The 14549-nt window shown below is 35.9% G+C and overlaps 1 protein-coding gene across 1 annotated transcript in view; it reads right to left on the bottom strand.

The window, feature by feature from the left end:
- Positions 1-1342: 1342 nt before the first annotated feature.
- Positions 1343-14549, bottom strand: part of LMO4 (LIM domain only 4) — a 28890-nt gene continuing 15683 nt past the window's right edge. Inside the window, exons 3-5 of the mRNA XM_063427310.1 lie at positions 14085-14181; positions 13335-13490; positions 1343-2118 (exon numbers count right to left, since the gene is read on the bottom strand). Coding sequence (XP_063283380.1) covers positions 2110-2118; positions 13335-13490; positions 14085-14181 — 262 coding nt within the window. The 3' untranslated portion in view covers positions 1343-2109. The remainder of the gene's footprint in view (positions 2119-13334; positions 13491-14084; positions 14182-14549) is intronic.

The raw sequence follows: 14549 nt of genomic DNA, 5'->3' as shown, positions 1-14549 counted from the left end.
TCTAAAAAAAAAAGTTGCCCATTTGTAGCGCTGGAAGCTATGGTAAGTTTTTGAAGAATTCAAGACCAATTTAAGTGTGTGTCCCCCCCCCCTTCTTTTAATATTTGGTCACTTATGGATGAGTCTTTAAATAGTAAAAGACTAGTTTTGTCTGAAACCCTTTACACTGCGCAAACTGCCCCTTTAACGCGGGAGGTTATAGAAGATTTGATTCTGCAATGTTTAATGATTTAATGTTGGTAAGCTGTAAATCTTATCTTTAGAAAAATTGATTATACAGTCACCCTTTCATGGAATTTTTAAACAGTTACTGAAAACACCATGACCACTTCAGTGATTTGAACTGTAGTTCCGGGCTTACTTATGTCAATTCTGTGAATATTCCTATGCACACATTTGTAATTATTGTCAACGAATGGCCGGCAGAATCGGCATCCGGCTTCTGCAAAACAGAACATTGCCCATTAGCAGGATACGTGTCCCGGATACATCTTACATCATTATTACTACAGGGGGCTGTACTAGTTAAGATGCTTGGAGTACCCCTTTAAAAAAAAAATACTGTATATATTTTTTCTGTCTGGCAGTCTATACCATTTTTACATCTTTTTGGCATCAGTATATGGCTGACTAAAAAATTGTGTTTACTACTTACCAAAACTGTAAAGTCAAAAATCACAAAAAATTGTTTTCTATGTGTCATATAATGCTGGTACGTGTGATAGGAGAATTGCACGTGGTTTGCGGTCATCCTGTCAGCAGAAAAACTCAATCCTCGAGGTCAGTGAAAATGTTTTTTACATGCGTACATTGTGGTTGCCACACTTAATAGCATCCATACAGACTTGTGGTTACACATTATTTTCTTTAAGTTTACAAAATGAAATATTGTACATGTTCTAAAATGGTTAAAATATGTTGCAAAAGTCTGTGGAATCCAAATTGCAGGCTTCCTGCAATTACCAAAAAAAAAAAAAAAAAAAAAAAAATTATATTATAATATATATATATATATATATATAATCATGGATATGCTACTATTTAAAACAGTTATTGGACAGAAAAAGCTGGCCATTCTTTGAGTCTCTCAAAAAACAAAAAAATCTAATACAAATAAAAATTATATAAAAAGACATTTGAGAAATCCAATAGGATTTAAAATTTTGAGCACTTAACACAAATTGTTGTGCAGCCGCAAATTTTGCAGAATTTTAAATTCTCCAAGTCGGCTAATTCTTCATGTATAGTTTTGTCCTAAATTTTGTAATATAGGGTGTATAAAATTTAATGTTGAATGTCACCTGACCCTCTAACATCAATTCAAAAAGTTCTAGAAACCATATTTAAACGATAGCATTTTAATATTTTATTATTTAAATACACCATACTAGAGCAAATGTCTCTGAAAATATCACAAATAAAAGATTTTTCTTCAACCAGCAAGTAGGTGAAAATTTCTACACAATAGCAGATTCTCTCCTGCCTCTTCCCTTCTTTCTTGCCATAGGAAGTAGCAACATAAAACCAAAATAAAGAGAAAAATAAAGATAAAAAGTAGGAAAAAATAAAAATAAACACGTACATGCATACGTACATTGTATTTTACAGAGATACAATAAAAGGGTTTGTGATAGAGTACCACAAAAGCTACAACTTTCCTTTAGTTTATGTTCAGCTTGATTGGAACATACTTCCTTACAACACTTAAATATACAAAGAGCAAAACAGAATGTTGTCAAAACACAGGGTGCAAACTCTGGCCAGTGCCCTGTTAATTGGTAATGAGGGTAAGAAAGCCGTTTTGAACGCTTCTTGCAAAGTTAGCTTCATTAGTCATTTTCCCCTCCCAAAGTAGTCCTCTGGTGAAGCTCTCAATGTGTTGTTTTTCCCCCCCAAGTGTCTCCCGTTAGCCCAAGGTTCATGAAGTCCTTTAATGTTCATCTTCATACACCAATACATGTGAGGGGCAATCAAGAACAGAGAAGGTGCAATGGCATGAAGCTGGCACTGATGCTAGCTACAAGGTGACTTGTATACTGGAGACATGGGATCCATCTGCGATGAACAGAATTTGAGATGAAGGCACGCATTCTATATTACTCTGACCTTTTAACAGACCTAAAACAAAATGAGAAAGAGAGAAGCATGTTATTAATAAACTGCAACTCTGAAGAGAGTAAGCGCTGGTCAATATATCTCGTTTATTTTTTCATTAAAATCCATCCTATACCTCAATAGATATCTCCATAGGGCAGGATCAAATTGTCATTTAAGGTCAGGACAGTGATGATAAAAAAAAATAAATAAAAAAAAATATATATATATCACACACACCCACACCTTTTATTATTACTGCACTCTTAAATAAAAAAAAAAAGTTAAAATCCAAGTTAAAGGTCCTGCGCCAGTACAGTCTCAAATTTGCTCACACAGAAGGCATCAGGATTCAGGAGTTAATCTTGACTTCTCAGAGAGGCATTGAGAATATATAATAGATATGCAGCAATTGCTGTGATTGGCCAATCCAATGCTTCTCCACAAGTATAAAATCAAAAATTTCTCAGAGAAGCAGCAGGTGCACACCGAACAACCAGTGCCAGTATACTTTGCTGGTGCTGGATTCATAGACTGAATTATTTAATCTAGGTTAGTCCAATGATGCTATTGACTCTGTAAATTATTTTTAATATTAAGATTGCTCAAAGCATGAGTTAAGTACAATAAATAAAAGCATACACTATTTAAGTCAAAAATGTCATACATTTGCACATAGATTACCACAGAGGCATGTTTCTCAACCTTTTATGTAAAAGTAACCCTGCAGGTCTCAAAACAAATTCCTAAGTACCCCTTCCTCAAGAAAGTAATTTCTTTTGATTTAAAAAGGGACAGTATAGGTCACCAGAACAACTACAGCTTATTGAATTTGTTCTGGTGAGTTACCTTCAGGCTTACATTACAGCCTAGTGATAACTTCACTGGCCACTCCTCAGAAAGCTGTTAGAGATCCTTCCTGGGTCATGGCTGCCTAAAATGCATCCAAACATTCAATATCTCCCCCCCTCTGCATGCAGACACTGAACTTTCCTCATTGAGATTCATTTCTATGAGGAGATGCTGATTGGCCAGGGCTGTGTTTGAATTGTGCAGGCTCTGCCCCTGATCTGCCTCCTTGTCAGTCTCAGTCAATCTTATGGGGAAGCATTGTGATTGGATCAGGCTACCACTTCTGCTGATGTCAGCAGATGGTTAGTTTTTTTGAGTCTAACAGCATGCAGAGCTACAGCTTCTGGCTTGAATACAAGTAAGATTTTGCTATATTTATGGAGGCATGAGGGGCCCAGGGGGGGCTAGATGGTGGTTTTAACACTATAATGTCAGGAATACAGGTTTGTGACCCTATAGTGATCCTTTAAATTCTAAACGAAATGTGTATACATTGATATTTAAGTTAAAGGATCACTATAGGGTCAGGAACACAAACATGTATTCCTGACCCTATAGTGCTAAACCCACCATTTAGGTAGCTTGACCCCCCCTTAACTCCCATATAAAAGTTTAAAATTCACCTCATTACCAGTGCCGCGCCGGTCCTGGCTCCGCCCCTTTGTGACATCAAAATGGGTGCTTTTTAGCATTGGATTGGCTAAAATCAGCACGGGGCAGGGCCAAATGCCATTTTAGACCATCAAGACCTCCGCATAGAGATGCATTGAATCAATTGAGGACGCTGAACGGCAGGGCTGTTTACAGTGCAGCCCTGAGCCAAGAAGTACCTCCAGTGGCCATCTAAGGAGTGGCCACTTGGAGGTGTTCCTAGGTGCAATGTAAACACTGCCTTTTCTCTGAAAAGGCAGGGTTTACATGAAAATGCCTGAAGGGAGCTATTATACTCACCAGAACAACTACATTAAGCTGTAGTTGTTCTGGTGACTCTAGTGTCCCTTTAATCCTATAGTGGAAAAAAAAAAAAAAAAAGCTTGATTAAAAGTAGAAAATAATATTTTTAAAGTCAATATGACATTGTGAATATTGTGCTATAAGGAGGAGTGTATGATCTATTAATCTGAAGTTTAAAAGTCACAAAATTAATAAATTATACACACAGAGGACACTGACACAAATCATTTTTCCAGAGGTCCGTAATGTGGCCAGAACCAGGCCAGGAGGAGTGAAATAAAAGAGAGGTGGATAATGGTCAGTTTCAGCTACTAAAAGCATGAATTTTAATATATCATAGCGTATATTTTTAATGTCCATTTTTATTTATGAACATTTTCTGGTGAAAAATGTGCTTTATGCTGTTGTATGAACTTACATTTTTTTGTAGTAAATGGAAAATAATTGCATGGAATGCATCTCATAAAATTACATTAGTGAACTACATATACCATTATGTACAACAAGCCTTCGGACTAGGTTACATAGAAAAGTTTAACATATCCCCATCCCCACACTCCGAGCTTCAACTCATGGGAATTAAAACTCCAATTCCTCACCATTTTAATTAGCTAGAGTGAGAAAGGTAATTTGACTGTCCAGAACAAAAAGATTAGAGAACAGCTAGTGAGTATATTTAATAAATGAGCATCAAATGTCTTCTACTACAGACCAAGACAACTAATTATCGAACAACTAGGGATTTGTTGAGTGATCTGTAAATTAGAAGATCCTGCATATATAGTCATACTGAAAGAGAATGCGCGTGTGTATGCAAGTAAAAAGGAGATACACACACACACACACACACACACACCTTTGAAAACACTGCTTGAATGTAATGTGCTGCACACACCTGATCTAAAAGGGTTAATGCTATCTGGAATCACCAACATTATGCACTAAATGTTGATTGATTGTGCAGGTGAGCCCAATTTCCTCAGCATTGCCACCACCTCTTTGTCAAACAGGATAACAAAGAATTTAATTAATAAGTAAACACTTTGGAATGCAATAAATCTACCTACAGATTAATGTACGTGTTACCCGATTTTTCATTGGCAGTATTCCAATATCTGCATACATGTATCTCCAAGCAAAATGCCAAGCAAAATATTATTATTTACATAAAAAAAATAAAGATACAAAGAAGAAAATGCCATCCTAATATTAATTTTAAAATATTTTTTGTTCAAAATGCATATATTTAATAAGATATTCCTGTTTGGTGGTTTGAACACAGAACATTAGATAGCCTTGTATTAGTTGCCCACGTAACTTAACCAATGTTCTTTTGATGGCTCTTGTGAGTGGAACAGATGCATGATGTGTGTGTGTAACCGGTATCTACTTTGTCTATAAAACAATTAGTAAGACTAGTAAGCAATATTAAAAGGAACACTCCAGACACACAAAGCAGCCTTTTCTTTGTATACCACCAAATACATTTTTTTTTCTAAATTGCCCCCCCAAAAGTTTCAATCCTTTGTTCCGTTAAGTACCATTTAGCTCTTTTACTTAGTTTCCTCCCTCAAAACATGCCCTTTTACTTTGTAGGCAGCACCATCTTGATCACCCACTCCCATCCCTTTACAGGCTTCACTCGCCATGTGGTCAAAGTTGACTGCTTTCTAATGCTAAAACCGGAGTAACTAAAAAAAAACTCTGGGTAACGAAAACATATGATTAACTGTATTGTCAAACTTTGAGGGAACCCTCTTTTCTATTTGTATAAAACATATACTACAGATACTGTAGCTGAAGCACTGAAATATTAGTAAAGAATAAAAGACATAGATGGATAATAGAAAAACTAGATGGACCTATTTTTTATTTATTTTTTTTATGTGGCCATATATAGGACATTTCACCACAGCTGCTTAGCTGCATTTGTACACAAAAGTTCAACACCACACTTCCTGTGTGGCTATTGCGCTAAAGCCAAATGCATGACAGTAGGTGGTCATAACCAAATGGTCACAATTCTACCTCATACATTTGTCTTTAACAAATTATATATAGGTTCTCATCTTGGAATATGGCCTACCCCAGAAGACATTTGATGCTCATTTATTAAATATACTCACTAGCTGTTCTCTAATCAAGTTGTTCTGGACAGTCAAATTACATTTCTCACTCTAGCTAATTAACATGGTGAGGAATTAGAGTTTTAATTCCCATGAGTTGAAGCTCGGAGTGTGGGGATATGTTAAACTTTTCTATGTAACCTAGTCTGAAGGCTTGTTGTACATAATGGTATATGTAGTTCACTAATGTAATTTTATAAGATGCTAAAAGATGTATTCCATGCAATTATTTTCCATTTACCACGAAAAATGGAAGTTCATACAACAGCATAAAGCACATTTTTCACCAGAAAATATAAAACTATTCATGAAATATCTTGTTTTTCATGTTTTCCATCATTTAACAGTTTAGCAGCAAACTTTGCTTGTAAGCAATCACAGTTAACTACCCTTTCATTGAAACATTTACTTTCCTCCTACCTCATCTGAAATGGTGCCTTTAATTTTATTTATCTTGCTCGAGATGTTTCATTATTAGTTCAATGCCGAATAAGTTTAAAAATATAAAAAGTAATAATTATGACAGTCTACCTTTCACACAATCCTCTGAAAAAAAATATTTTTAAATACACTGCATATATACTATAAGTACTGCAGTGTTAAGCAATCTACGCACCTTCCTCCATTAATTAATGGACTTCAACTCCCAACTAGAAGAAGAACTGCAGTTAACATCAGTGCTCATTCCACATTGTTTCCTTTCTGGTTACTTTGTTATAGATGCCCTACAAGCCTCATAACATTGTGAAATTTATTATAGGTCTTCATTGCAACTCCAACATATATTTGTAATTGGGTCTATATTTCTACTTCGTCAGTTAATGCTAGTGGGAGTGTTATTAAATTGGCTGTTCTAAAAACACTGTGCTGGGGAAAACAGAAATATAAAGAAAAGCTATTAATGCACACATTGGATTTCTACACACACACACAAAAATAAAAATAAAAGCTTTGATGTCACAGTGCTCTCTCAAAAATTTGTGCTATGAAGAAGTCATGCGCAGTGACAGCAATGAAACATTACCAAAAAAATAAAAATAATTTCCTTGTCCACACGTTATAAACCTTTAACAAAATGTCAAACTAATGGCAATTTAGCAGCAAGTCAAGAAAAAAAAATTTACTAATTCAGGACATCTGTATTAATATTTAAGAAGATGTGTCACTTTAGAGGTAATGTCATATTCTAAATGCTAAGAGTTAGCTGTTCGGTTTCCTTTTACAAATATTATTTCTGATAGAGATCTATATCTATATATTCTTCATTTCTATCTATTTGCTACTTTAATTAAAGACATCAGCTCAATGAAGTAGTCTGGGTGAAGTGACCCTGTAGTTTTAACCTTTTTAGGTTTGATTTAATCATAGAAATAGCATTTGCATGGCTAAATTCACCTCTGGTGTCCATCTTCATGACAGACAATAGAAGGTCTTCTGCAGCACTGATCAAATAAAAAAAAACAAAAAAAAAAACCTGTCACGTGATGTGGAAGTACACATGAAAGCACCAAATACAATGCTTTCCAATGAGGAAGGTTTGAGATGTGCACATTTGCTCGCTGAGCATCAGATTCCCAATGCTCTTCTATGAGGAGTTTTAGATTGAACCATTTTGTCCCCTTGGTGACACTGTGTAAAAGAGGTGCAGGAGTCAAACGCAACCCTGGCCAATCAGCATATCCTCAGAGATGCACTGATTCAATTCATGAGGAAAGTTCAGTGTCTGCATGCAAAGGGAGGAGACATGGAATGGCAGTGCTTCACATTGTGCTGCACTACCCCAGGAAGCACTTCTAGTAGCCGTCTGAGGAGTGGTCATGGAAAGTATCCTTAGGCTGCAATGTAAACACTGCCTTTTCTCTGAAAATACAGAGTTTATTGCAAAAAGCCTGCAGGGAATGACTAGACTCACCAGAACAGCTACATAACCTGTAGTTGTTCTGGTAACTATAGTGTCCTTTTAAGAACACTGGTTTGCATTCCTAACGCTGTAGTGTTCTTTTAAACTTGTATAATCAAATGTGAGCCTAGTCTCTGCATTTAGTTATGAAAAACTGCACAATATATTTGAACATTGGGCATCTTGGCAAGATAAAGTTCTGATTACATACAAGTAAAGCAGAGAGGTTTCTGGTTATCCCTGCACCACATCGCAGTTAATAGCATTTACAAGCGTGAGCTAAAAAAGGAAAATGGAGTAACAATTATAAATATAAAACAAACTGGGCAATGCAGCCCAGTTAATACTTAATGGTTTACAAAATAAATAAAAACAAAGAACCCACAGCCCTCAAAAATACCTTATCTGTATTAGAATGTAGCAGCAGATAAGAGGCTAGAAATAGTTTAGATGGAACCTTCACAGCAAGAAACATGACTTTGCATGAGGTTGAAATAAAACAAAAGTATTGGCAGATGGACAGGAAAGGTCCTTTTTGAAACAAGGCCCGCCAGAGATGCAATAATGAGACCCCCCCAATAGAATTTGAGGGATAACATTCATCTTACAAAGAAGTGATAAAGGAGACTAAAAATAGAAATGCGTGTTTAAATTCACATTTTAATTATCATTACACAAGTGTACATGCTGATACTATAACTGTCCCTTTAAATCCCACAGAAAGCTAAAGTTTATGCCATTTTATTCTGCACTCAATTCCTACAATCACTACCTTTGGAGCAGCATTCCCAGGGAAACAGGAGGCCAATGGCACTGTGTGAAGTCTGGTAGACTGAAATAATGGACAAACTATCATACATCTCCTTAACCCATGTTTAGTACATAGTGCGGTGATATGGCGGGTATAACTACGGCACTCAAAGGGTTGCAAGGAGCACACGAGCAACTAAATGTGCAAAAACATCTGACAGAGCAAGGCTGTCCCCACTGGTGGCCCATGGACTGATTTATACCACCAATGGGTGAGGCTTGGAAAGGGGCATTGAAGAATCCTCCTCCCCCCCCCCCCTCAAAATAAAGAGTCTCTTTGCATCAACATAATATTATATCCTGAAGTTACAGGAGTATTTGCTTGTGGAATATTATTAAATTGTACTAGTGAAGGTACATCCCTGCCCAAGTAAAAATCCATAAAATTCCTATTCTAAATTTAAGAAAAACTTTAGTTTTGGTATAGGCCCCTCCTTGTCACCTATCAATCGTTTGTCATTTGGGGTAAGGACGATGTTGTAGACCTGTATGCAGAAAAGTGAGTGTCAGGAGAACAAAACCCTTCTACAAATGGTTCTCTTGATCTCAGTTACAGGAACTAGCAACTACAGAGCATGTGACGACAATGAAGCAAGTGTGTCAGCATGGTTTAAAGTGAACTTGTCACAGTACAACGCTACGGAATCTGATGGCGCTATACAAATAATAAAATAACAGGCTCACTTTGCGCTTGCATTTTGCCATGACTGGCTTTATAACACCAATTTAAAAGGGATTCTTTTTAATAATGTACTTTTAAGGGTCTACAGTACTACAGATCATATACCTAACAGTTTCTTTAATTTTGTTTTTATTGTAATGTCTTAATGCACACCAAGAATGGTCCTGCATACAGTTAATTTTTTTATAATACCTTATCACTAACTCAGGAATCTTTCACAACAAAAGATTTTTTTACATTACAGTAAAAAAAAAAAAAAAAAAAAAAAAAAAAAACTAATTCTGTTAACTCGCAAGACATTAATGAAGTTTCTATTGCAAATCTATAGAGTGGCAACAACCGAAGTATGCACTTTTTGTTTCAATGCAATAACTCAGTACAGCGTGATTGCCTGGGTTAATGATGAAAAAGTCAAATATGCTATCAGAGCTGATGGAAAAATCTATCACCAATTTGAAATTAAAATTCATATGTGGTCAATAAGATTTACTATCCGTGCAAGTGGAGCTGTAAAGAGTAAATGAATCAATGTCATCAATACATAATCAGCATGAAATATGATGTGAATAAAATTATATGCAAGAGTCGTGCCTTTTTTTTTCCCCCTCTCTGAACCAGTGTAGAATGAACAGACTTTAGAGAGGGCTGACAGTAATTGTTACAAATTAGAAAGCAGTTATCAAAATGCACTCACTGGACTAGCAATAAGTCTTATTAGGAAAATGAAAACAGATCTTAAACAATTTAGTTGCTGCAGAACTGTGCACCTGTTGATCACAATGTTTGTGTCACATCCGTTTACATAAAAAAAAAAAAATAATTATATTGCATTTAAGAAAAGCATTGTGTGTAGTTATAAAGATGTACAATTATGAAGCAACACTTGGCAAACCAGATTTTAATTACTGGTATGTATGCAAAGCATATTTTAATAAAAACAAAACAGGCAGTTAGCATTGTATTAAAAGGAAATACTACACAGCGAAGCGAGGGTTGCGACAGATAGCATGCCAGGCTCATTTCCATTTAGAATAACGCCAAATTTGTATTTTAGGTCTTACAGACACGTTAAAGCAACAACAACACTATATTATATATATTTTTTTTATTATTATTTTTTTTAATTTAGAAACAGAGACCATTAACTTTAAGTAGCATTAATAAAAAAATAAAAACTATTTTCTAAAACTTCCCATTCATTCTTTTATAAGTGCCCTTTTTCAATTTTTACCCCTTGACAATGTGGCAATTGAAAAAAAAAAAAAAAATTCTCAGTGGACATTCTACTGTACAAATAGCAGGGAATAGATAAAAATGTTCCTGGAAAAGGCTGCCTGTAGCACCCCATGATGTTACATCACCATCGGCACACCACCAGTGAAGCCCAGGCTTAGGGTTCATCATTGTTCTTTTAGGTATGAGCTACAACTGTACACTACAGTGATGGTATTATGGGATGGGTCCTTAACAATCATACTTTACACAAGCTTTTTGTTTTCCCAATCTATCCATTTGCAGTCATTTCTGCAGGCATGGTGCATAGATGATAAAATACTTACCTTAACCTTGCCATACACCCATTAGGAGATAAGTGGGTCATAGTGAATATGAGAGCAGGAATGCCAAAGATAACACAATTTCCTATCTTCAACACAAACTCTTTAAATTCCATGTGTTCATTTTGGATACAAATGCGACAATACATTTGCAGAATACATGGACACATTTGCTATGGAAATGGTCAGAGGTATCTGGGATAAATAACAACAACTAACAGGATACAAAAAGAAACAAAATAAAAATTAAAACTTGTCTCTTTTTTGCCAACACAGTTACTGGCACTCAAAGCTTTATAGCATCTCTAGTCTACAAAGAGTTAACCCTTTTAGTGTTGATTAAATAGGACTCATCACTTCCAACTACATTATACTAAACACTAAAGCATGAGAAGGTGGTTATAAAAGGTCATCTGACCTTTTAAACCCTTTCAGCAGGCAAGATATTTAATGAAATATTTATGTCCTAGACCACTTTAGTTTAGTACATATATTTACATGCATGCTCCTCATCACAGATTAATAGACAATTACATACGTTTTGGATATATGTTTTGTGGAAATAAGCAGAATAGTAATAAATAATATTAGGGACAAGCACATTCAGAAAGTATTTCCTGGTTTTGATGGCATTTCTTTTTGGTACACATTTTATTGAAGTCCGTATGATAATTTGACCTTGCTTGTCAGAGTATTAACCACCGAGTTATCTGACTGATAAGAGAATGTGTCTATACATGAAATTGACTCACAGGATATCTGAAAGGGTCAGATATATTTAAATAAGTTGAAACAACAGATTTGTATGCCTGTTTAAAAAGAATGTTTGGATGGAGGCTATGGGCCCAGTTACATTCAAAGAGGTTCGCTAACCTGAAGTTTCTGTTCTTAATAGCGGACTGTGGCTTATACACCCTTGCAAACTGAATTTTTTAATTTTGCCACACAACTGAAAATTGCTTTAAAGTGTTTTTTTGCTTTTTTGTTTTGATCAACAGTAGGAACAGATGTGTGAAAGATTGAAACTGATGAACGAGACTTTCCCAACTATATATATCAATACAAAATTCAGTGAGATATATAAACATAACGTTCAGATAAATACAGAACTCTACATATAGTGCTAGATTAAGGGCCCCGAGTCAAAGATTATGGTGGACCTAGTTATGAAGTCTAAAAAAACATATTTCAGGTCCTTCTTCCCAATTAGCTGCTTACTTTCAATCCACTTATATATTTAATGATTGATTTAGAGAATAGGAGCAGAGGATTGGTCAGCTGTTCGTCTGGGTAGTTTCCTAAGGAATGGAGGGTGACAAATGACAGTGAAACTCTGCATGCACTTCATGGTTGTTGCTCCCTACAGGCTCAGCTGTGTAATAGTTTGTTGGCCTTCCAACCAGATCCAGTTTAAGAGAGACACCCAAGCACCACAGCCACTATGGAATGGTTATGGTCCAAAGAGTTTTTGGGTACGGTTTCCATCACTGTTTTGTCAAGAAATTTGGGAATTGCACTCACAGACTGCTCTTACCACAACTACTACATTGGGCTTCGAGGATAATTGTGCTTAGAGCACAGAATTAACTATACACAGGCCCAGAGAGTTACACTAATTTAGTAGATCATCTTCATATTATTGTTCAGTCAGTTTAGGCATCCTGCGTGTATTCTATGACCCCCACCATTTGTGTATATATTAAAGGGATTAGGTGTATGTAGGGTTAGATGTCTAAGCCAATATATGTGTGCACAGTTATATGTATGTGTAAATAAAGGTTAACAGAACTATAGGCATAGTTATTTGTTTTTCCTATTTACAAAGAGTTATTTGTAAATAGGTTTGTAGTTTTACCTATCTGCATGGCAGAGGTTGTATGTGCCTGGGTGTAAATACATTACCTGTGTAGTGTAGTTTCACGTTTACATGTTAAACCAACTATGTGTGTCAGAAGACTGATAAACACATGCACACCAACATGGAGACACACTGAAAAGCAGACACACAAAACACACCTAGCAAAACACAGAGAGCTTTAGCTTAATCCAGCCCTGTATACACCGATTACTGTATTTATTCCGTGAGAAGGCGGGGCAGGGAATCAGAGCCTATAATACACTGGGAGGCACAAACACACAAACACCAGGACAAGCCACAGACCAGGCAAAAGGCTACCAAGGCTAGTGTAGGGGAACTAGCCAACTAATTAATGAGCGTATTCTATAAAACACAGAGAGAACCAGTTTATTCATCATGAATAGATACGCATGAAAGAAGTACCCACATACTTTAAAGGTGAAGAATAATGGTTTCAAATTAGGCCTATTGAAAGCTTATTAATAAAGAGCTGCGTATTCACCTTCTGGTCTGGCAGTAGTGGATTGCTCTGGAGTGAATTCAAATGACCATTGATGAGAGCTGTAGGTCTATCATGTTCACAGAATAAACTGCCATTGATGTAGTGAAACCGGTCTCCGGGGACAAGGCGATTCCGACAAGTAGAGCATGTGAAACACTATATAGAAGAAAGAAAGAAAGGGGGGGGGGGAGGGGAGAGGGGAAACACTAATTAAATACCTGACTTTTTAATGCTATTTGTGAAGTGTTAGTTTTATCTCCAATAGGAAAAAATTAAACAATTCTATATTTAATTGTTTATTTAAAGGGAAACAAACCATCAAAATCCCACAGTTTATTGCGGTTGTTACGGTGGTAGGAAGCCATGGATGAGGTTCCTACAGTTATTGTTAAACCATTTTTGCGAGCTTGGTCAGACAGGGTAGAGGACTTAAGGTTATGGACAATCCCCCCAATGTCTGGCAAACGCTATATAAGGGTTTTACAAAAGTGGGAGGCAAGCGGTTATCTCAAACCATACTCTACTTGCACCATGATCCCTGCACAAAGGTGGTGCGTGTTTGGATTGTCCCTTCACTACATTGAACAAACACTAAATATTTCCAATACTAGTTCACAGAACAAGGTTCAACCACTACACCATAACAAAAGCAAAGGCTGAGGATTCGGTAATTTGCTTTAGCAGCAAAGGGTGGGAATTCGGTGAAAGTATTTTATTTTTTATATATAATTTTTTTTTCCCCCATTGTACCTTAAGATGATAGACATTGCCTTGTGCTCTCATGACAAGTTCACTGGCTGGAATCGACTGACCACAAGCACTACAAGCGCCGCTGTTTCCAAATAACCTACAGTAAAAAAAAAAAAAAAAATGAAAAATACATTAAAAAAAAAAAAAAAACACTCTTTCCATCATAAAAATATATAGACATCACAGTTACAATATTTAAATTGATGAACTAAAAAGTTTATTTTTTGGATTCTTCAAGAGAGGAAGAAAAGAACAAAACATTAAAATCTAAAATCAATCCGTGAATTACAAGGCACAATATAATAGATAATTAGTAGTAGTAATTAACAGGGTAGCTCATTAGGGAACTGACAAGGTCATTGCACATTTTAGTTAAAAATAGCAAGAATCACACACACCAAAAAATTAAAAAATAAAATCTCCAACTCCGCTCTTTTTCTATCCTTGACCTCATATTTGCGGGGT

Source organism: Pelobates fuscus, chromosome 7, assembly GCF_036172605.1.
Source record: "Pelobates fuscus isolate aPelFus1 chromosome 7, aPelFus1.pri, whole genome shotgun sequence".
Taxonomy (NCBI): Eukaryota; Metazoa; Chordata; class Amphibia; order Anura; family Pelobatidae; genus Pelobates; species Pelobates fuscus.
The sequence above is the reverse complement of the archived record's forward strand: the minus strand, read 5'-3'. Positions and strand labels throughout refer to the sequence as shown.